The sequence below is a fragment of the Pipistrellus kuhlii genome, unplaced genomic scaffold (assembly GCF_014108245.1).
Source record: "Pipistrellus kuhlii isolate mPipKuh1 unplaced genomic scaffold, mPipKuh1.p scaffold_m20_p_10, whole genome shotgun sequence".
NCBI lineage: Eukaryota > Metazoa > Chordata > Mammalia > Chiroptera > Vespertilionidae > Pipistrellus > Pipistrellus kuhlii.
The window spans coordinates 30,886,487-30,908,577 of record NW_023425405.1 but is presented as its reverse complement, the minus strand read 5'-3'; the positions used below and the strand labels follow the sequence as shown (position 1 = coordinate 30,908,577).

At 35.6% G+C, this 22,091-nt stretch overlaps 1 protein-coding gene across 2 annotated transcripts in view; it reads right to left on the bottom strand.

Moving 5' to 3' along the window:
- Positions 1–22,091, bottom strand: part of DGKB (diacylglycerol kinase beta) — a 431,951-nt gene that overhangs the window by 384,434 nt on the left and 25,426 nt on the right. For both annotated transcript variants that reach the window (XM_036429287.2, XM_045578212.1), the window contains exon 2: positions 816–892. In XM_036429287.2, coding sequence (XP_036285180.1) covers positions 816–892 — 77 coding nt within the window. The remainder of the gene's footprint in view (positions 1–815; positions 893–22,091) is intronic.

Below are 22,091 nucleotides of genomic sequence, written 5' to 3'. Positions count from 1 at the left end.
AAGCCACACTTTAATCAGCAAAAGAAATCCATCTAGATGGCTAGATAACACATGCAGGCAAAAGGGTCCGTGGCAAAGGGCAGTGTGCTTTAACTGCCATAGACCTAGGTACTATGACCTGATGAAGCTGAAAAAGCATTCACAGCCCTGATGATCAAATATTTAAAATGTAACACCTCTCAGCTGGCATTAAATGGAGGGTTTTCTAACCATTAATTAGGGAGGGAAAGGAATTCATTCGAGCATGGTGTTCAAAAGCAATCAATGGGACATTAAGTTTTTATAAGGAAAGAATTGCAGGGACTGATTATAGGTAAAAGCAAGATAGGAGGAAGGAAGTCCCCTCTTTTTGTCCCCGCTGGCTCTTTAAAGTATTAGATTAGTTATATCAATCACAAAATCCTTCTCCAGTCCAGGGAATAATTCCCTGAAAAGAGGAACCCCTTGCCCTACACTGGTGTTCATCTGGGGTTTACATTTCTAGGTCAGAGAGAGTCAGGCACCCTTTCTGTCCCCTTCTATCTAATACTGTTTCTGAATTCCAGAAAAAAGAGCTGAAAACTATATTGTAAATTACCTATATCTTTCATGGACAGACGATACAAATGTTTTTTATACTTGCAAAATATTTTGTATTAAAAAGAAAGCACAACATTTAATGTATCTTCCAGTGTACATTTCATTATAAATTTCACTTTCATTATGTTATGGTAAATGGTATGTAGCATATGTACTTTTAAGAACTATTCATTAAGATATTCCTCCTTCATGCACTTAAATGAAAGTTAAAAAAAAGAAAAGAAAAAAAGTTTTACCCCTTCTGGATTATACTTTGCAAGTACACCATTACCATGGAATTCTTCAAGAACATCTTTTAATTTCTTTGTAGAATCTGTAAGAAACAGAAAACACAAACATGGTTTATACATGCCTATGGTGGTTATGAAACACAAACCAGAAACAGAGACATCTTAAAATATAAGCAGCAACAGATTAAAACTTAAAGTAACTTGTAAAATGTTCGTAACCATTTTTGAAAGACTATTTAATTGAAAAGAGAAATCACAAATCACAAAAAAAGGAAGGAACAAGTATATGGCATCACTGTCTATGTATTATATAAATTGATGAGCAAATAAATACATAGACAATATATTTTCTCCTTTTCTTATTAACATCCAAATGAATGAAATTAGTTTTAAAAGAAAAAAACATAGGTATTTGTTAAACTTTGTAATTCATACAGTGAATTTTTCACATATTACTAAATTAACTAAATAATAACCTTGATGAATAAACAAGAAAAATAAAATGTGTAGTTAAGCATCAGTGGTGAATGCATTCAGAAGCAAGCTACAGATTTTAGCATTTTGCAGGTCTTTTCAGAGAGAATTTTCTAAATATACATAAAGCTCAACCCTAAAGCTTATTTTAATTCAATTATGAAACAAAGTTTAGATACATTACTACAAGTATTTTAAATAACTTTTTTCCAATTTTTAAAATAAATTTTAGGACTTTAATCACACTTATAAATATTTCATTTTGTGGACATAACACTTTTTGTTTATCCATTCATTAGCTGTTATAAATGAGTTATTTCCAAAATTTGACTATTATGAATAGTGCTGCTCTGAACATTCAAGCATACATATTTCCATGCCAATATGTTTCAATTCTCTTGGATATATACCTAAGAGGAAAATTGCTGTGTCATATGGTTAACATTTTGAGGAACTGCCAACAAATTTTCACAGGACTATACTAGTTTACAATCCTACTGGCAATGCACGAGGATTTAAATTCCTCAACAATTTTGTGGACACATTATTTTCTACTTTTTTTTTTTTTATTATGACCACCCTAATGAATATAAGATTTTAATTTGTGTTTGATTAGTAATTTCCAAATGACAAATGATGTACAATGTGTTTTCATGTACTTGTTGGCCATTTATTTGTATATCTTTAGAGAATTGTCTGTTCAAGACTTTTGACCATTTTTTAATTAGGTTGTTTTCTATTTGTTATTGAGATCTTCTTTTGTCTCTGTGTGTGCACGCTTGCGCATGTACGCATGTGCTCACATGCTTGAAGCCTATAAAGCTTCTTATATTTTTTTCAGTATATATTTTGCTAGCACTTTCAATACTGTGCTCATAATATGTTATAACAAGTTCCTTACTAGATTATAGGTTTCCCTGGGGAAGAATATGCATATTTTAATTTTTGTGCTTGTATTCAGACTTACTACAAAGCTGAAGCAATAGAATCTTAATAAATATTGTGGTTGATCAGAGCTATTCCTACACTACAACAAATTACAGTTATAGCTTTAACATATACCTTAGCGGAAACTTACACTACTTCAGAGACTAAGTTGTATATTAAAAAAAGACAATTAGCTGATTCCCAAATTCTTCTTTGTGCATACTCTTAAGTTAGCAAGATACCTTTTACTTCCTCTTACTTATAGATGTAGACTATTCTGCAGATACTTACAGAGATATACACAAAGAAGGAATAAATTTTGGGATAAGATATCCCAAGAGACTATGCTTATTTTAACCATATCTTAGCCCTATGATAAAATAAAAGGGGAAGAAAACAATTTGGGTTTTTTTTTTGTTTTTTTTTGTGTGTGTGTGTGTGTGTGTGTGTGTGTGTGTGTGTGTGTGTGTTTTATACATAGGCCTTCCTGTGCTGCCTGAAAATGGGCTTTTCAGATTTCTATAGGAGAAAAAAAAAAGAACACATCCAATAATCATTTTTAAATGCCTAGAGAAGACAACAACTCTTAAAATTATTCATGTCATTTTTAGTGTTTTATTGGTTATTTACATTGGAATATTCTTAGTGAGATAACTACCTGGAATAAAATAATAAATTAAGAGCCAACATCTGTGACTGCTGTTTCCATGAACTAAGGCTCAAGTCTGATCTTGCTCTAAGACAATTTAAAGAGGTCTAATTCATAATCAGATGAACCACCATTAACTCAACTTGCTCCTTTTCCAATGTCAAGTTCCATTTTTAATATTTTGACACCGACAATCCAATACCTATCTCACAATATAATATAGAAATGAGAACACTCTCTTGTTCTTCTATTTCTTCAATAAATTTTCTGGAGCCTAATCTCTCTAACACTGAGGTCTTGACTTGCCCAACCAATATTCTATAGGTAGGGGTTTGGTATAGAACACCAGGGATTCCCACAAAACCTGCCTGGACCCAATAACCTTTAAACAGAACCCAGTACATGAACTGTCTTCATATCTGCTTAAATTTCCAAATTCCCCTAGACTGTGAAAATCTTCCTGCTATGTTCTACCGACCTTCACAGGAGAGTATACATTTACTTACTTTGTAATTCAGCTGCTTTTCTGGATTCTTCCTATTAGCTATCACCATACACATTCCTGTCTTTTTTTTTTTTCTCTGTCAATTCTAAATCATGTCTGTTTAAAACAACAATGGTACAGTGGAGAGGAGGAAAGATGCAAGACTGAAGCTGACCTACCCTCTGGAATAAGATAGATACAAGGAAATGACTCCTAGATGGGTAAATAGGCGAGTGAAAGATAAAGTCTCAGTCATATTTCAGCTAATATTGGAGCCTCAAGTACAAGAGCACAGTGACAGATTCCGGGCTGAGCAAGGCTGAGAAATCTGGGCAAACAGCCAGCCAGGCAGCTGTAAGCTGGGAGATCAATTCACACTTAATACATATCTGCAAGAGAACAAAGGTCTGGCATCCAAGAAGATTGACAATTGAAGTGCAGGGCAGCCAGGTTCAAACAGCTAATTTAATACTTGGGACAAAGGATCAGTACAGATGCTCAGCACAAAATATTTGATCTCCTAGAAAGCAAAGAAGGGTCGCAACTTGAGGCAGTTCGGAAACATGGGCTAATTGCAGAGGCACTGATGTTTAGCTTGGCTAAATAGGGCAGAGGACTCAGAGAATACTGGATGCCAATATTTGCCCTTTGGTTAGTATACCAAGTCTTACCAGAAAGTAGTTTGATATTGACAACCACAACAGAGAGAATGGGATCATTTTAGATAGTCTTTTCCATTACCATCAGTATCATCTGAGTACTAAAGTGGTACAGAGCCTAAGAGTGGGAGTAATTTTGTTCAGGAAACACCTTTTTATATGCTGGGACTTATGAAATGTATATGGGGACCCACAGTGTAGATTTTCTTATGGCTTGTCTTCCGGGCACCTGCTCTAGTGCAGGAGTTGCTCCCCAGTGAATCCTCTCATGTTGGGCTGACTCACATAATATACAATGGCAGAAGAGTGGAATTGGTACATTTTAGGAATTCATAATTAGAAAATGTTCTGATTTTTTAACATGGCTTTCAAAGAAAATTTAATTCCCTTTACATAATTCTAAGATAAAAATAAATCAGTAAGTGCATTTGGCACTGTTTATAAAATAGAAGCATCAAACTAATGGGCCCTAAAAAAATGCTACATGAAAAATGAAGCACATTTAGTTTACCTCATGCCCTTTTAGGTGTCTGATGCATCTTGAATGAGCTTCCTTTGTGATTTGAATGCCTCTCTGCATGCACTTGTCAGATTAATCACAAACGCCCCGTGGAGTAATAGAAAGATTTAAAGCCAGATAGATTTGGATTTGAATCCTGGCTCTATTTATTGGCCCAATGTCCTTGGGTATATTTTTAACTTTTTTGTGGCTCGGTTTTCTAATACTTAAAAATAGAATAATGATATGGATCAGGCAACTGTGTCTTGCAAAGTGCCTGGTGACCAACAAATTCCTGTTCATTTGTTCCATCCTAACCATGACTTCAAACATCTGATCATCATTCAAGTTTCCTATTGTTTTTGGATGAAGGCATAAACCCCTTCTCTTGGTATCATATGTGTATCAGATTCTGATCCAAACCTACCTACCAATAATTATTTTATATGCCTTCCTTATTTTTCTCAGTTCATTTATTGTTGTTACTATTACAGATGTCCCACATATTACCAGACTTTGCCCTACTGCTCTGATCCTTAAAAGGATGCACAAAGAAATTGAGAATTAATAAGCAATTTTTTCCCTGCAGCATTTTCCTACCTGTGTGTTTGTGTGGATATTCTATCTAATAAAAGAATAATATGCAAATTGATCATACCTCTGATATACCCACAAGCCATGCAACCAGCCACGCCCACCAGCCAATCAGAGCGAGTAGGAAATAAACCCAACCAAGATGGCTACAGCCACAGAGAGCAGGAGGGTTCCGACAATGGAGGAAGCCAAGCTTTCCACCTGCCCTTGCCAGCCTAAGCCTCCACTCAATGCTATGAAGTTTCAATTATAGATGGTAAACAAATTCCAACAGATATAGCTGCAGCCACAGAGCAAGCAGGAGGCTTGGCTCTGCTTCAGGCTACAAAGTTTCAATTGTAGAAGATACATAAATCACAGATACCGCTGGAACCAGTTTGGCTCAGTGGATAGAGTATCAGCCTGCAGGCTGAAAGGTCCCGGGTTCAATTCCGGTCAAGGGCATGTATCTTGGTTGCGGGCACATCCCCAGTAGGGGGTGTGCAAGAGGCAGCTGATTGATGACTCTCTCTCATTGATGTTTCTAACTCTATCTCTCTCCCTTCCTCTCTGTAAAAAAGCAATAAAATATATATTAAAAAATAATAAATAAATAAATAAATAAATAAATCCATCCCAGATACCAGGGCCTCTGCTTGGGCGGCCAGGGCCTGCAAACTACCACAGGCACCTCGCTCAGTCCACCCCACACCGCAAGGGAACCCCTACCCTGATGTGGGACACCTTCCAGGGCAAACCAGCAGGCCCCCACCCATACACTAGGCTTCTATCCTATATTAAAAAAAAAAAAAAGTTATATACAAATTGACCATCACTCCAACACAAAGATGGCTGCCCCCATGTGGTCAAAGATCCTGCCCTCATGTGGACACAAGATGGCCACCATAAGATGGCCAGGAGGGGAAGGCAGTTGAGAGGGACCAGGCCTACAAGGGAGGGCAGTTTGGGGCAATCAAGCCTGTAGGGAGGGGCAGTTAGGGGTGACCAGGCTGGCAGAGGAGGAAAGTTGGGGGTGACCGGGCCTACAGGGGAGAGCAATTGGAGGGGACCAGGCCTGCAGGGGAGGACAGTTAGGGGTGACCAGGCCTGAAGGGAAGGGCAGTTAGGAACAAACAGGCTGACAGGGGAGCAGTTAGGCATCAATCAGGCTGGCAGGAAAGTGGTTAGGGGGTGATCAGGCTGACAGGCAGAAGTGGTTAGGGGTAATCAGAAAGGCAGGCAGGCAGCAGTTAGGAGCCAGCAGTCTTGGATTCTGAGAATGATGTCCAGCTGCCTGCTTAGGCCTGATCCCACTAGGATCACACCTAAACGGGCAGTCAGACATCACTCAAGGGGTCCCAGATTGGAGAGGGTGCAGGCTGGGATGAGGGACTCCCCCCTCACCGGGCCTCTAGTATATTTATATTCTTGGTTGTTGCTCAAGGGACATTTTGGGAAAAGTGCTAATTAGAACATTTTATTCAAAACTTTATTTACCCTGACTTCATGTCATAAAGTGTAAAAAAAATAGTAATTTGGAATCCAGAATATCTGAAAATTGATATTGTTATTAATGCAGTTCTCCAGGTGATATAACAGATGTTCTACTTAAATTGTAGTCAGCAGCCGAAAAGAAACACCTACAGCACTACTGAAAAAGATATTTGAAGAACTAGACACCAAGAAACAGAAGTTTTTATCTGCTTGTGGGAAAATTACAATAGAAGTAGAGAGAGATTGAAAACAAAATACAAATATATCGTTAAAAATAGCAAGAGCCACATTGTAGCAGTTAATGTGCTAATTAAAATCTAGCCTGGACTTTAAACATTCTAAAAAAAAATAAAAAATAAAAAATAAAAAAAACACACACACACAAACATGTTAAAGGTTCGATTCTAGGTCAGGGCACATGCCAACGTTGCCAGCTCAATCCTTGAGAGGCGTGTAGGAGGCAGATGATTCTGTTTCAAAGTTGATATTTCTCTCTCTCCCTCTCCCTTCCTCTCTCTCAAATAAAAACATACTAAAGAAAGAAGGAGGAGGAGGAGAAGAAGGAGGAGGAGGAGGAGGAGGAGGAGGAAGAGGAGGGGAGGAAGAAGAAAGCAATTATACATAAGAATAGAATTCAGGAGAGAATCTGGGCTAAAGAACAAAATCTGAGTGCTATTTATAACTTCATTCTCCATGTGATATCATAGAACTGTGTGAGAGAAGTATGTGATATTGCACAAAACTATATGATAACACCTGGAGAGTGATGTTAGAAAAGATGCCAAGGACTGAGACCTGGAGCACTCATGGACTCAGATGTCAGGGGAAGAAGAGGGGTCTAAAAGAAGAGGGGTCTGCCAGGAGACGAGGAATGGGTATTAAGTAAATTAGTAAGGAACCCAGCACAGGCAATGTGTCATGGAAACCAAGTGTCATAAAACATCAAGTAAGATGAGGAGCAGAACCTCAACATTGGATTTAGCAAGAAGAGAGTAATCCGTGTCCCTGTTTAGAACCATTTCAATTTAGTAGTTAAGACAAAAATCCCAAGCAGTGTGCATTAAGAGAAAAAGAAAATGGGAGAAATGAATGCAGCAAATATAGGCAACTCATTTTTGAAAGACTGGTTCCAAGAGAAGAAAAAAAAAAAAAATGAGCAGTAGCTGGATAGCAAGAAAGGAACTTAAGATTTTTTTTTTTTTTTTTTTTTAAGAGAAGAGGAAAGAAAACAGCATGCTGCTAGAAGTGATCCAGTGGAGACGGGAAATTAAAAATGCAGGGGAAAACTACAGAATGGTTAACTTTTCGTGGGTAAGAAAAAGGCAATCTGATTCACGGCAGAAGGTCTGGCTTAGCATGAGGGCATGGGCAGTTCACCTAAATGGGAAAGCAGAATAGTATGTGGATTCATATGCTGAACCCATACATGGGGATGCCCAGTTTGTGTATATCAAAGTCTGTTACTGTAATGACTTTTGTTTAAGTAGGTGAAGGAGGAGTAATACATCAGCTGGGAAAAGGCCTGAGGGGATGATTTGTGGAGAAGTACTGAGAGGTGTTGTTGAACATTCTCCAGAGATAACAAAGGTGAATGGACAATGGAAAAGGTTAAAATTAACCTTGATTATGGTTTCTCCACCCATGGGTGATAAGAGTGAGTGGGCAGAGAAGTGAAGGAAGAAAGCCAAAATGATGACTTCTAGGTGACTACATTGGCGTTTCCCATGATTGCCTCTATGCAAGAAGCCTGTGTGCTCTGCCAGTCACCCTCTTCATCTTGAGAGAGAACAATTGCTGGCAGTTCCTGTGCGTGTTAGAGCTTTATGTTTTCTACTCAAATACCCACCTTCTCTGTACCTGCCACAAACGATGTGGCACGGAGAGATTTTTAATTCCGTTTGCTTTTTATGTGTGTTTCCCATGAGTTAATAGTACTTCTATGAGTATTGGCTTCTGTTGTTGGGTTTTGTTGTCGTTGTTGTTTTTCTGTGTGTGTGTGTGTATGTGGTTTTTTTTTTTCCTTTTCCTCTTTATTCTGTTAAATGGCTAATTACACTTGGACATACTTGGTATTTAATTCTGGCTAATAAGCATCTTTTTCAGCCTTCTTTCTTGTCCGGGGACTGAAGAAATAGATGGAGTTTTCATTATATGTGGTGTAAAAAGGATGTTTCTCTGGAGAAATAATGGAAGCCCCATGTCCCCACTTCACCTCCTCTGCTTCTCCCTCGCCATGTGACGAGGCTGTAACATCCCCAGCAGGCACTCACTTGATTCATTTTGGAGAGGTTGAAAAATCACAGTGAGATAATTCTGGAGACTTTTTGAGCCTTGATGACACTTTCCAACTTTAATGGTTGAAGTTACATATTTTCTTCTTCCTTTGGCTTTATGACTGCTCATTTATCCTCTGTATTTTCCTATCTTTTAAAAAGTAATTTTAGCATATTTACTAGATTTTAACAATTTATATTATATTCCATTTCCCCAGAAAAAAACAACAACAAGCTAGAATGTAAAATATATATAATTTCAAGAAATTATTATTTCATGAAGTACTGTTCAAATAATTTCTTCACAAGTACCATGTGGAATCTCCAAATGAATGAACCCATTTTTAACTCAATATTCAGATTTTTGAGTTGGTGAGTGCTACTTAACTCACTATTTGTGGTTACCTATTGCTATTGGTAAATGGGGCTAATAAAAATATCTTCTGTGCTTCAGCAGGGATTAATATCTGGCATATATATTTTAATTATCAATTTTAATTTTTTGTTATGGGAAATGTACTTTCATTGCTCATAGAATTAAGCACAATCATTATATGCATTTCAATCAAAATATTTAATGAAATGCAACTCTGAGTTATAATTTTGAATCTGTACCTTATTAAAAAAATTTAAACCCACACTAGTTCAGCAAATGAAAGCTTCATTTCATTTATTTTTAAAGTTCTTATGTGGGTTGCAAAACACTTATGAGAAATTAGACGTTCTGACAACAATAATGTATTCTCTAGTTGCATTGTTTAAAACATCCTATTTTAAGACAATACAAAATACCCAAAGCTTACTATTAATCATTGACCATAAAATTCTCACTTCTGTACATTGATCAAGAAACATAATATTTGGCAATCTGGGAAAACAAAATTCTATGTATTTTGTTGGTATACATATTTTTTACACATAATATGTTCATATACAAATTTTAAAGAACATAAAACTCCAAAATATTGTCCCCTAAGTTTTAAATTCAAAACAGAACTCAGGGAAATGTGCCATATTTATTTTGTGGTTTGATGTATCTACTCATCTTTTTTGTTTTTGTTGTTACTCTTCATTGAGGATATTTTTCCATTGATTTTTACAGAGAAAGGATGGAACGGGGGGAGGGAGGGAAGGAGGGAGGGGAGAGAGAGAGAGGGAGGGAGACAAACATCCGTGTGAGAGAGACTGCAACTGAGGTACATGCCTTTGACAGGAATCAAACCCAGGATCCTTTAGCCTGTGGGCAGATGCTCTATTCATGAGCCAAACAGGGTAGGGCTCTACTCATCTTTACCATGCCTCTGTAGAGTGAGAAAACTTCAATGTGAAAAGAAGGGGTACAGCTGTATATGGAATTAGAAGTAGTTGAGAGATTTGCTTCCAGATCTGGCTCTTAGATGATCTATAGGATAGTTCTGTCGTACTATTGATAATATGATAAATACTGTGAATAGTAGCAGAAGGCCCCTCTATTTTCTTCCTCTAATACTGAGGAGATTAGAAGAAACAATATCTAAGGACTCTTTCAGCTACACCATTCTATGATTCAATGATAAGGATACCCTAGAAGGATACTGAGTCCCACACCCCCAAAATAGTCTCCTTCTAATATTCTCATATCGAATTCTTACTTCCCTTAACTCTTATCCAACTTTTGAATGGAAAGTTCAGATTAAGGCATTTGAAAATTTCTAAGCCCACAAAGAGAGAGAGGGGGGGGGGAGAGAGAGAGAGAGAGAGAGAGAGAGAGAGAGAGAGAGAGAGAGAGAGAGAGAAAGCAACATTCCAAAGCATTAAATAAATGTTTTTCTGGCACGTTAAATTGCCCAGTCATAAGTAATCAGCTTTGGTCAAGTTTCCTTTAAACTAAAATTGGCATCTTTAAACTGAGAACTTTACCCATATAATGTGACAATGAATTTTTATATTTTTAAAAATTATCAGGCATAGAGTAGACTGGAGATCAAATACTATGGGTATGGATATTGGGGTTCAGTTCCTATGAATGCCCCTGTTATGCAGTACTCAGAGGAAAATTGTTGGTGGTGTTTTTATTAAATGGCACCTCCCACTATCTACATTATCCATTATCACATTGAATATTTGCTATAACAACTTCCAACAAACTTTGCAATAATTTGCTTTCAAATATTTAAACAAAAACTATTGGCATTTCTGAGGAAGAAGATTTTTTACACCTTAGCAGAATACTTTGCTCTGATGAAGAATTAAATAAATGGTCCTTCTAGCAAGAAGTTACTCAAATTTATCAACTGGGAAACAGAATATATCTCCTGCCTTAAAGTTTGAAAATAAAATGCTCTATGCATTTTTGCCAAACTCCCATAATTCTTAGTAGAGAGGTCGGAGTTCCTACTGTGGGTAGTGGAAAATAGTTAAAGAACAGTTCATGTACAAATTGTGAGGAATTATAACAAGGACTTTGCTCAACTTAATTCTTCTATGGATTAGAAGAGAAAGCATAAAAACTTAATTCAAATCTTTAAATAAAGTTTAGATCTTGCACAAATAAAATAATTTGTCAAGTGTGTGTGATGATGACATAAATATGAGTTCCATATATTCTCAAACCATCACCAATTAGATTGGCACCAACAAAGTGAATGGAAACAGATGTAGAATTTGAGTTTCAAGTCTCTTACTGTTGTCTATGGCATTAGTGGACAGTTCACAGCCATTTGTTCCCATCGTCAGAAGAGCCCACAGGAGAAAATTGCCCACTGGTACTTAGACATGGCCTTGTCCTTAGATATAGCCTAACAGGCATTACTTCCTGCCTCTCCCACCTCCTCGCCAGTTCCCTCAGGCTCATCATTCCCCTTCAGCAAGTAACAGCTTTCACTACATCTTCTACCTCTCTTTCCACCACTAAACTCTAATCAGGAAGTATACAAGGGTTTGTTTGTAAAAACCACCTTGTCTCCCACCACTACCATGCTTCAGTGGTTGGGTATCAACCTATGAACCCAGAGGGTATGGTTTGATTCTCTCCTGGTTGCAGGATTGATCCCTAGTAGGGTTTATGCAAGAAGCAGCCTACCAATGATTCTCTCTTATCATTGATGTTTCTAGCTCTCTCTCACTCTCCTTTCGTCTCTGAGATCAATAAAAAATATATTTTTTTAAACTAACTTTTTTGTAAGTGTTATTTTTACTCATTATATGTCTTTAACATTATTCATACTTCGAATTTCTGCTTAGAAAGATAATTTGTATCTAATACTCTACACAGCAGTATCATTGAGTACTACACACATGTGCACTATTGAGCTCATAAAGTGCTAGATAATTAGATGTTAAATTATTAAATAATTGGTGCTTTAGAGCTTTGCATTATGCAAAAATATCTGTTGAGTTTTCTATAGGTGTTTCAGTATTTAACATTACTTGAGAAAATTTAGATGGGTGTTTTCATAGGCTGGGAATGCATCATTATTTTCCCTGTTAAATTATCATTTACTATCTAAAAAATCAATAGTCAACACATCTATACTAATAAAAGAGAAAGATTCAAATTGACCGTACTGCCATGAAGCCCACCACCCAACCAGGCCTGAGTATGCAAATTAACCCAACAAAGATGTGGGTTAATTTTCATACACGGGCGCCCAGTGGCCGGGGCAGGATGCTTGCATCATCGCCATTGCAATGGCACAGGAATTCTGCACCACCCCAATGCTCTGGGCTCCTGGGCAGCATGAGAAGGTGGAAAGGCAGCTCTGGCCACAGTGAAAGCAGTGCCAGCAGCCAGGGGAAGGAAGGCCCATTCTTGCATGAATCTTCGTGCATCGGGCCTCTGGTTTTTAATAATGGATTAGATTCTGATAAAGAGAGATGGAAATGTTATACTTACTAGGCAGAAATAGAATGTATATAGGCAGTGAATTCAGTCAAAGTAACTGAAGAACAAAGGAGGTAACACCAGAGATCACAAGAGTGAGAAAACAATAGCAATGAAATTTAATCAAGCATATCAGAGCATCCAAATAACCCTCAACAGTATAGTCCCCAATTGCAGCTGTTCAGAACATGGGGTCCCATCCTCAGGTTTACAATTTTTTAAATATAAAGTAATCTACAATGAGGGGCACAGAAACATATAATCAAATTATCCCTCCGCTCCTCCCCCACCCCCTCAGTTCTAGAAAGAATTATGAGAGGGCTTTAGCAGTGGACAAAAATGAGATCACCAGGAATGGAAAGAGACCATAAATAGAAATGATTATATCAGTCTACCTCTGTAAGAAATTTTTTATATTGCAACCTGTCAAACATCGTGATAAAAACATGTCTAATATTAGAGAGTTACATTTTTATGAACACATATTGCCTCACAAGTTTTTCTGTGGTGTCTACTGCAAAGGGGGTTGGGGGGAACAGACAATAAGCTCATTATTCTGATGGTGTGACATTTGTAAATTGGCTTGAATTACTGGAATGTGTGACAGCCAGCTGCCTTGTTTGTTTTTTGGCTCTTACTTGTATTAGTGTTATTTGCTCTCACCTACAGAACTGGGAGGAGTACGCATCGAAAGTCTGTCTGAATAATTGGGCAGAAAAGTTTTAATAGCCATGGAGAGATCACCGGAGGTTGTTTTGTAATAGAAAGACTGGAGAAAGACTAGGGAAAGTTTATCCTCCAAAGTTAATGCTGGTCTGGAGAAAAGCCATATAAATTAAGAGAATTCCAAAAAATTAAACTTCTGATTAATACCTAGCAAGAGCTTTGCCTAAGGCAATTTATTCAAACACATGTAAAATTATAGATGCCTGTAAATTGTTCCACTTAAAATCTGAAATTACAGAAAATCTGGGAAGAGGCAGTGTAAATGAAAATATCAAAGACCATATATTATCATCACTGTCTTTTGTTATAGGTTTTGCTTAAATGTTACTCTGAATGATGTTATTGATTGAAGACTTTTTAACAACTGGCCCTTTGCAAATGTTATTTAAGTCCTAATAAGATTATAACTGGATATCAATCATCATTTTCTTCAATTAAAAAATCTATATAGTCATAAACAATAGTCTTCTTCAAATTACATGATTTTTAATTAAATTCCAAATTAATTAGACAGATGGCCAGCCAAAACCGGTTTGGCTCAGTGGATAAAGCATCGGTCTGCGGACTGAAAGGTCCCAGGTTTGATTCCAGTCAAGGGCATGTACCTTGGTTGCAGGCACACCCCCAGTAGGGAGTGTGCAGGAGGCAGCTGGTCGATGTTTCTCTCTCATCGATGTTTCTAGCTCTCTATCCTTCTCTCTTCCTCTCTGTAAAAAATCAATAAAAGATATTAAAAAAAAAGACAGATGGCCAGCTAAGTAAAATTGACATTAAATTTATCCAAATTTATGTGATTTTCCAGGAGTAATTTGTTATTGTCTTAGAATTCTCCAATTTCTCTCTTCCTTTTCCCAAGCCTTCTTTCCATCACAGATTGCTTTACATGCCTGGGCTCACACCATCTACAGTGACATCATGTTAAGTAGCATGTACCCCTTGGTTGTCAAAATGGATGTAATTTTAATATTTAAAGGCAAGATCATAGTATTATTTATGATAATATAGGTAATAATGCCTATTTTAAAAGGAAACCAGAAAATACTTACAAAAAAAAAGATACAATCATCGATAATTTTTCTAACTGGAAATGACTATTATTATTACTATAGTGATATCCTGCTGGAAATTTTTCAATATGTGTCTAGAAATACATATTTACAAAACTAGAATTAAAATTATAAAAATTGGATTAAAGATTACATGGCATTTTAAAATATATATTTTTATTGATTTTTTACAGAGAGGAAGAGAGAGGGATAGAGAGTTAGAAATATCGATGAGAGAGAATCATCGATCAGCTGCCTCTTGCATACCTCCCACTGGGGATGTGCCTGCAACCAAGGTACATGCCCTTGACCGGAATCGAACCTAGGACCTTTCAGTCTGCAGTCCGCAGTCCGATGCTCCATCCACTAAGCCAAACTGGTTTTGGTGATTACATGGCATTTTAAAGCTGCTTTTACATTTAGTACATTTTAATTGTTTTTTACATTAATAAAGATATATCCTATCATCACTAATATTGGTCCAATAGTGTATTTTTGTGTGGCAAAACCATAATTTCATTTACCAGTCTCTTATATTCCACTTAAACTACTACTAAATTTATAGTAATATCAAATGCATAATAATTGTGTGTGTGTGTGTGTGTGTGTGTGTGTGTGTGTGTGTATGAGTGTGTGTGTGGTATGTGTGTGTTTGGAACATATTTGATTCTGTTATTAGGATAAACTCCTAAAGGCAGCATAAATGGGTTCAAAATTTTATACATTTTTAAGGTTTTTTTACATCATGCTAATTTTTTCTTTGGCAAATTTGAACCAATTTAGCTTGTCATAACAGCCTGTAAGTGGGAAGTGTCTATTATTGTGTATAGAATCTGAACATAATTTAAATGTAATGTAAATTAACTTACAGTCTAGCCACAATAATCATATGCCAAAGTAAAATGCCACACTAATTCAGATTCTATATCCCTATGAATAAATTAGTAAGCAAAGGTATTACTGGTAAATTGTATTTTTCTAGCACTGTAATAATTACTAAATATCATGCTCTTAAAGATTATCAAGATAAAGTGATTGAAGAAGAAATGTGCTCTGAAATGTAAAGAGTACAAGATTCAGAGGGCAAAGGTGTTCCTTGGATTCATACCTGTAGATACAGATAATAAATTGGTCAATTTCTCAGCCTTTTCCAGTTGTAAAACTTTCTATTTATGCTATCCTGCAAGCTCCATTAAGCTAATAACCATGACTTATTCTCTTAGTTGTTTTCTGTAGTACCTACCTTAAATACTTGGCACAAAATGGTCATTTTTGTGTTATTTGAAGATCATATTAAAGTCTATTTTTAAACGTGTGCTAGCTGCTTATTAATTACATCTCATGAACTGCATAAAAATAAAGAATCCATTTCCAGTATGAATAACTCTATAACTTTTTGCAGATGGAACCGTTCTTCAAGTTGCCTGATTGTTTAGAAAGTAAGGAGAAAAGAGTTGATGTCGCCTCAACGTTCTCATGCACAAGATATTCAGTCAACTAAGAGAGTCTTCGTTTCCTTGGTTACCTTCAGCTAAGAGAGGTGAAGGAGCTGACTTTTATCCTTCATTTGCATAGAGATGACTCTGCATTTTAAGTGTGTATATGAGATCATCTTTGTGGTTTTTTAAAATATTGATTTATTGATTTCGGAGTAAGGGAGAAGGAGAAAGAGATAGAAACATCAATGATGAGAGAGACTCATTGACTGGCTGCTCCTGCACGGTCCCCCCACCCCCCACAAGGGATAAGCCGACAACCCAGGCATGTGCCCTTGGCCAGAATCGAACCTGGGACCCTTCAGTCTGGAGGCTAATGCTCTGTCCACGGAGCCAAGCCAAGCCAACTAGGGCCATCTTTGTCACTTTTAAATAAAATATTAGTTATTTAACAGAAAAAATAAAAATGTTGTTTTTATTCCAGATGCTTAAATTAACAAAGGGAAATTCTGAAAGATTTGTTATCTTTAAGAGAAATAGCTGCCCTCTATGAACATCATTTAATTTTTAATTATGAAAGTACTGCAATTATAACCATCATTTATGAGTAATATGGTTAGCCCTGGACAGTGTTGTAGATCAGTGGTTAGAGCACTGGCCTGCACACCAAAGGGTCTTGGGTTTGATTCCTAGCACATATGGGTGGGTGTGTGAGGCAACCAATGGATGTCTACTTTCTTCCTTCCACATTCTGTAAAAAAAAAAAAATCAACGAAAAAATACACTCGGGTGAGGATTACTAACAACAACAAAAAAGAGTAATATGGTTAAAATAGCTATTAAAATATCCAATCAATACCAAAGGAAATTAAAATTTAAAAAAACTAAAGCCTTTCACAAACTTCAGAATTAACAATTTTAGCCATTTCTTTCTGTGAGTAGCCATTTATTTCTCATCAAAATAAGTATTTATATTACCCGACATCAAAGAAGAAAAAATGTTATATATACCTTCCACCAGCATACACATAGATATTAAAAATTATACTAGTTATATTGCTAGTTTTAATCCTTCTGATTGACATTTTAGAACTAAATATTTCATTAAAAACTTTATTTACTGATTCTTTGATTTTAGAGTGCCAATTATCTGTTCTCTACGGAGTATGGGAATATTGTTTCCATTACCCTTTTTCCAACTTTTCTTGAATACACCTTTAACTTGTACATTTTTTTTTACTCTGCAATGGCGATTCTGCTTCTATCATTAATGTTATAGCTGGGTATATGGTCAACTTAGATGTAAATAAGGGCCATGGAATGCAAGGAAGTTAATTCTATGTTGTAATACTGTTTGAAATTTCAGTTTCCATGTGTTCACTGCTAATAGATACAAATGCAATTGATATGAGATGCTTATTTATATATCCTGACAACATTATATACTCCATTAATAATTCAAAGAAGGTTTTTATTTTTGTAGATTCCTGGGGATTTTTAATATAGACAATTACATCATCTGCAAATAGTGACATTTCTGATATCTATGCTTTTTATTTCATTTTCCCCCCCTATTATACAGACTAGAAATTCAAACTTCTGAAACATACAACAACAATGCATTCAAAAGCAGTATGCTAAGTAAAAGGAGCCAGGAAATAGAAAACACCCACAAAACAAACTTTTTTAAAAAAAATTACTCATTCAATTTTTATGACATTTTTGAAGGCATAAAACATATGTAATAACAAAAACCAAATCAGTGGTTGCCAGGTGCTGGTTAGATGGGAATGAATTGAGTTAAAATAGGCTTAAAAGGCTCTTGGGTATGATGAAAATTGCAAATTAAAAATTTTAAGACATTTATTTAAAATAATGCTTTGCTATGCATCTAAAGCACTTTGCAGATGACTTCTTCATATATGTTATCTCAATTAATTACCATATGTGTTCTTCTATGTAGCTAATCTTAGCCTTGTGATTTTAACTTAATGAGACTGAGTGAGAACCCATTTTTCCCAAAGCCTCATGGGAAAATTAGTAAAGGCAGTAAAGTAGCAATTGGGCTGACTAATCTAGAAGATTTCTGTATATCACTTGCTATTAGTATATTCCTTATACTGCTATGCTAGGCTAGGCTAGGCTAGGCTAGGCTATGCTAGTGTATGATTTTTAAAACTTCACACCTCAGGTAGCTTAGGTATTAATATAAGTAAAAGAAATCCAACAGTGTGTTTTAAAACAAGACCTTTGCTAGGGTGGTTATGAGAATAAGAGGGTGACAGAACATCACTGTGAGGCCTAGTAAGCGCATACCAGACCTGAAGAGAGACAATGGAAGTGCAGTTAAGGAAGCATATTCAGTGTTTTTTGCTAATATTCATAAATATATTTGAAATAAATAGAAAAGCTATGGGTGCATCTTGAAAATTAAGTGTTTGAGGTGCTTTTCTAAAAGGTTCACCAGAAGTTATTTTCGGCTTTAACATAAAACAAGAAATATGAGCACAGAAATGAAATATGAGCACATCTGTCTTCTTATTGGCAATTCCTTTGTCAAATGTTCCAAAGCAATAAAAAATGGACAGTAAAATGAATCACAGATCAGAGGGCAGTTTGCCAGTTGGAACTGTCTAAAGAATATTCTGACAGTTTTCAATACCGTAGTACTGAAAATAGCCAACTAGGTGGGTGGGGTTGTTATTACTGTTCCAAGAAGGAATAGGTTTGATTACAAAAGCAGGAAGCCTTGACAGAATCCTGGCTGATAGTTGCACTGTCCTTTACCTTGCTTGCTTCAGACCTATCATCTCTGCTTTGCCTTCCCACTGCAAAAATGTCTTCACAGTCACCAAATATGAGAAATGAGGAAGTACTGTGGCTTATTCACTCCACTCTAATCCCCAAATCCAATTAGCATTCAGCCTTGTCATGTAGAGACCCATCTAATGCTTTTTCAGCTACATGCAGTTCTGCAGCTCTGATTAAAAACAGTGGGTGGCCTTGATCACTTAAAATGCTCCTTATAAAATCATTGGGAGCCTCACAGTGAAAGAGAATGAGACCCAACAGGAAGGTAGAAACTATACAATAGTCTGAAAGAAAAACAAATTGACAAATGCTGAGACAGGCATTTTCATCTTCAGGCATCCATTCACAAGATTAGGTGAAAAAGATAGAAATCGGATAATACTTACATGCTTCCAATATTAACTTGAGCAATGCAATAGAGAGAAGAAAGGAAACATAGCTATTGTGCCTACTCTATGCCACATTCTCTTCATATTTATATTAATCCTATAATTCATCCTAATACTGATCTCCTGAGGTACATGTTAATTTTCCCACTTTACAAAGGACATAAATGAGTATCAGTGATGCTGAACAACTTACCCATGTTTGTGGATCCAGTAAGTATCAAAGGAAACTCAAATCCAGGTCTCTTTGATCCTAATGGTGAAACCTATATTTGGAGATTTTTTTATTTTTTTTTGCCTCTGGAATCTATCATTACATAATTCTATGTTCTAATCAACTAACCGTTTAGATTCTCAATAACTCCAGTTTCTTTTAATCACCCTGCTATGCCTCTGAAATTATCTATTTCAAATTACTTTATCTATATAAAAATATATAAATATGAGATAAATTTGATAACTGCCTGGATTGAAAAAAGAGGACTGCTCAATTAATAAAATAAATAAATTTAGCTTTGGGAGTGGATGGGAAGGACTATTAGAGAAATTCCATTAGTCATAAGGAATACAATATAGCTGTTAAGAAATAATGAGAAATATCTTTCGGTGCTATTATGGAAATTAGTTCCAGAATTTAGGTAAAAAAGCAGAGTACAAGAGAATTTATTTAGAGATATTTTATTTAATAAGAGATGATAGATAGATAGATAGATATTGTAGATAGATAGATAGATAGATAGATAGATTAACTTTTGCTTGCATTTTCAAAGAGACACTGGAAAGTTAAATGAAACATTATTAATAAAAGTAATTACCAATAGAGAACCAGAGATGAGGAATGAGAGGGATGGGAAGAGTCCCTCATTTTTACAGATCTGAGACTTTACAGATCATTACCATTGTTTGGGGTTTTAAGTTAACCTAATCAAAATAATTAAAAATAAAATGTTAAGGACATACTTGGATACTAGAAGAGTTGTGTCAGTAGTTGAGAAGGGGTATCTAGAGAGGTTTCTAGCATGGGGTATCAATAACTTACTGCTCCATTCAATCAATGGGGTCAGAAGGATTAGGTGAAACTTCAGATAGAATAAGTTTGAACCTAGTCAAACAATCTTAAATTTAAACATTAGTTCTCTAGTTCGCTAGCTATTTCTCTCTGCAGGTTATTTAACATCTCTGAGTTTCTACTGAATTGTTTGCAATAATTATGGTATCAATAGCAAAAGATGTAATGAAAATAAAATAAAGCAATAAGTGTAAGCTTGTTGGCACATAGAAAGTATTTCATTAGAGTTATGAGTTATACTTCTTGGAACCACCCAAAGGACTTGTTCTAGGAAAGTCTCAACTCAAGTAGTTGGACAAGAATACCCATAGGCAGAACTAAATGAAGGGTTTTATATGTTTTGGGCAAAACCAACTTTTTTTTTTTCTTTTCTGATGTTTCTATAAATATACCAGTAGCTTGAGAAATCTTAGTACGTACTTAAAATAAAAAAGGCTGGTGAACTCAAGCCAAAGATAAATACTCACCCAAACAAACAAACAAACAAAATCTGTTGAGCAAATTTTAAAAATTACTTTTTAAGTGTAACATTAAAAGACCTTTGGTTTGTTTAATACCTTTATACCCCATCTTTTTGCAAATGGCTTTAAGAAAAAGTCACAATATCTACATTATTAACATTAATCCCTTCTTACCTTTGCTAGTTATAAATACTTTCAATTCAATTCACTAGAGAAATTTTTACCATGGTAATATAATACTGATCTTTTAAAAAGAAATTCTTTAAGAAATAAGTGCAGGCGAGGCCGGTTTGGCTCAGTGGATAGAGTGACTGAAAGGTCCCGGGTTCGATTCCAGGCAAGGGCATGAACCTTGGTTGCGGGCACATCCCCAGTGGGGGGTGTGCAGGAGGCAGCTGATGGATGATTTTCTCTCATCAATGTTTCTAACTCTCTATCCCTCTCTCTTCCTCTCTGTGAAAAATCAATAAAATATATATTTTTTTAAAAGGAAAGAAAGAAATAAGTTCAACAGTAAGCTAAATTTCTTTAAATTAAGAAGATACAAGTTATTTTTTGATGCAATTGTAAATGGGATTGTTTTCTTCAATTCCCTTTCTTACAGCAATAGTTCATTAGTGGTGTATAAAAATACTATCAGTTTCTGGATATTTATTTTGTATCTTGCTACTTTAATGAATTTAACTGCAATTGAAAAATAATTTAGAAAACAGAAAATATGTCCAGTTATCAGCCTTTGAATTTTAATTGGAGGATTAAATTAACATCAACATCCAACAAAATGGAAGTTCTCACCTATAATGAATATAATCAATAATAAATTTTATGACATTCAAATGTAACCTACATTATTTTTATTTTTGATGCAAATTTTGAAAAATGGAAATATATCAGAATTTCAGTGTTATAGGACATGAACATCTGGAAGAATTACAAATGGCGATTATGTCTATGTTGATGTTTCATGTTTTATTTTTTATGCATCTCACTATTAATTAAAAACAAATTAAATAAATAAAAAGAATATACAAACTAAATCTAAAGAAGTTCTTTAAGCAGTAGCACTCACATCCTAATTAAGGAGAAATGAAAAAGCAGGTTTGTGAAAATATACATAGTCATCAAAAGTCATGGGATACAAAATCACCAATTGAAATTCTAAAAAACAGACCGCACATACCAACCGGAGTTGATATACATTTCAGAGTTAAGAAGAAAGTTAAAACACAGATAACAAGAGCTAAAAAAGCTTTCTTGAATACATAGAGGGAAAAGATACATTAGTTACTCTACATAAATATTGAGTATTAAGAAAAGTAATGAGAGTCATTTGGCAAAGGGCTATTGGAAATATATTCTATAAGAAATGTGACATGAAACTTCTTTGATTCAGAAGAGAGAACTCTTGGAATGGGATTCTTCTCATCTCGCCTTTTTGGGACCTGGCATTCCA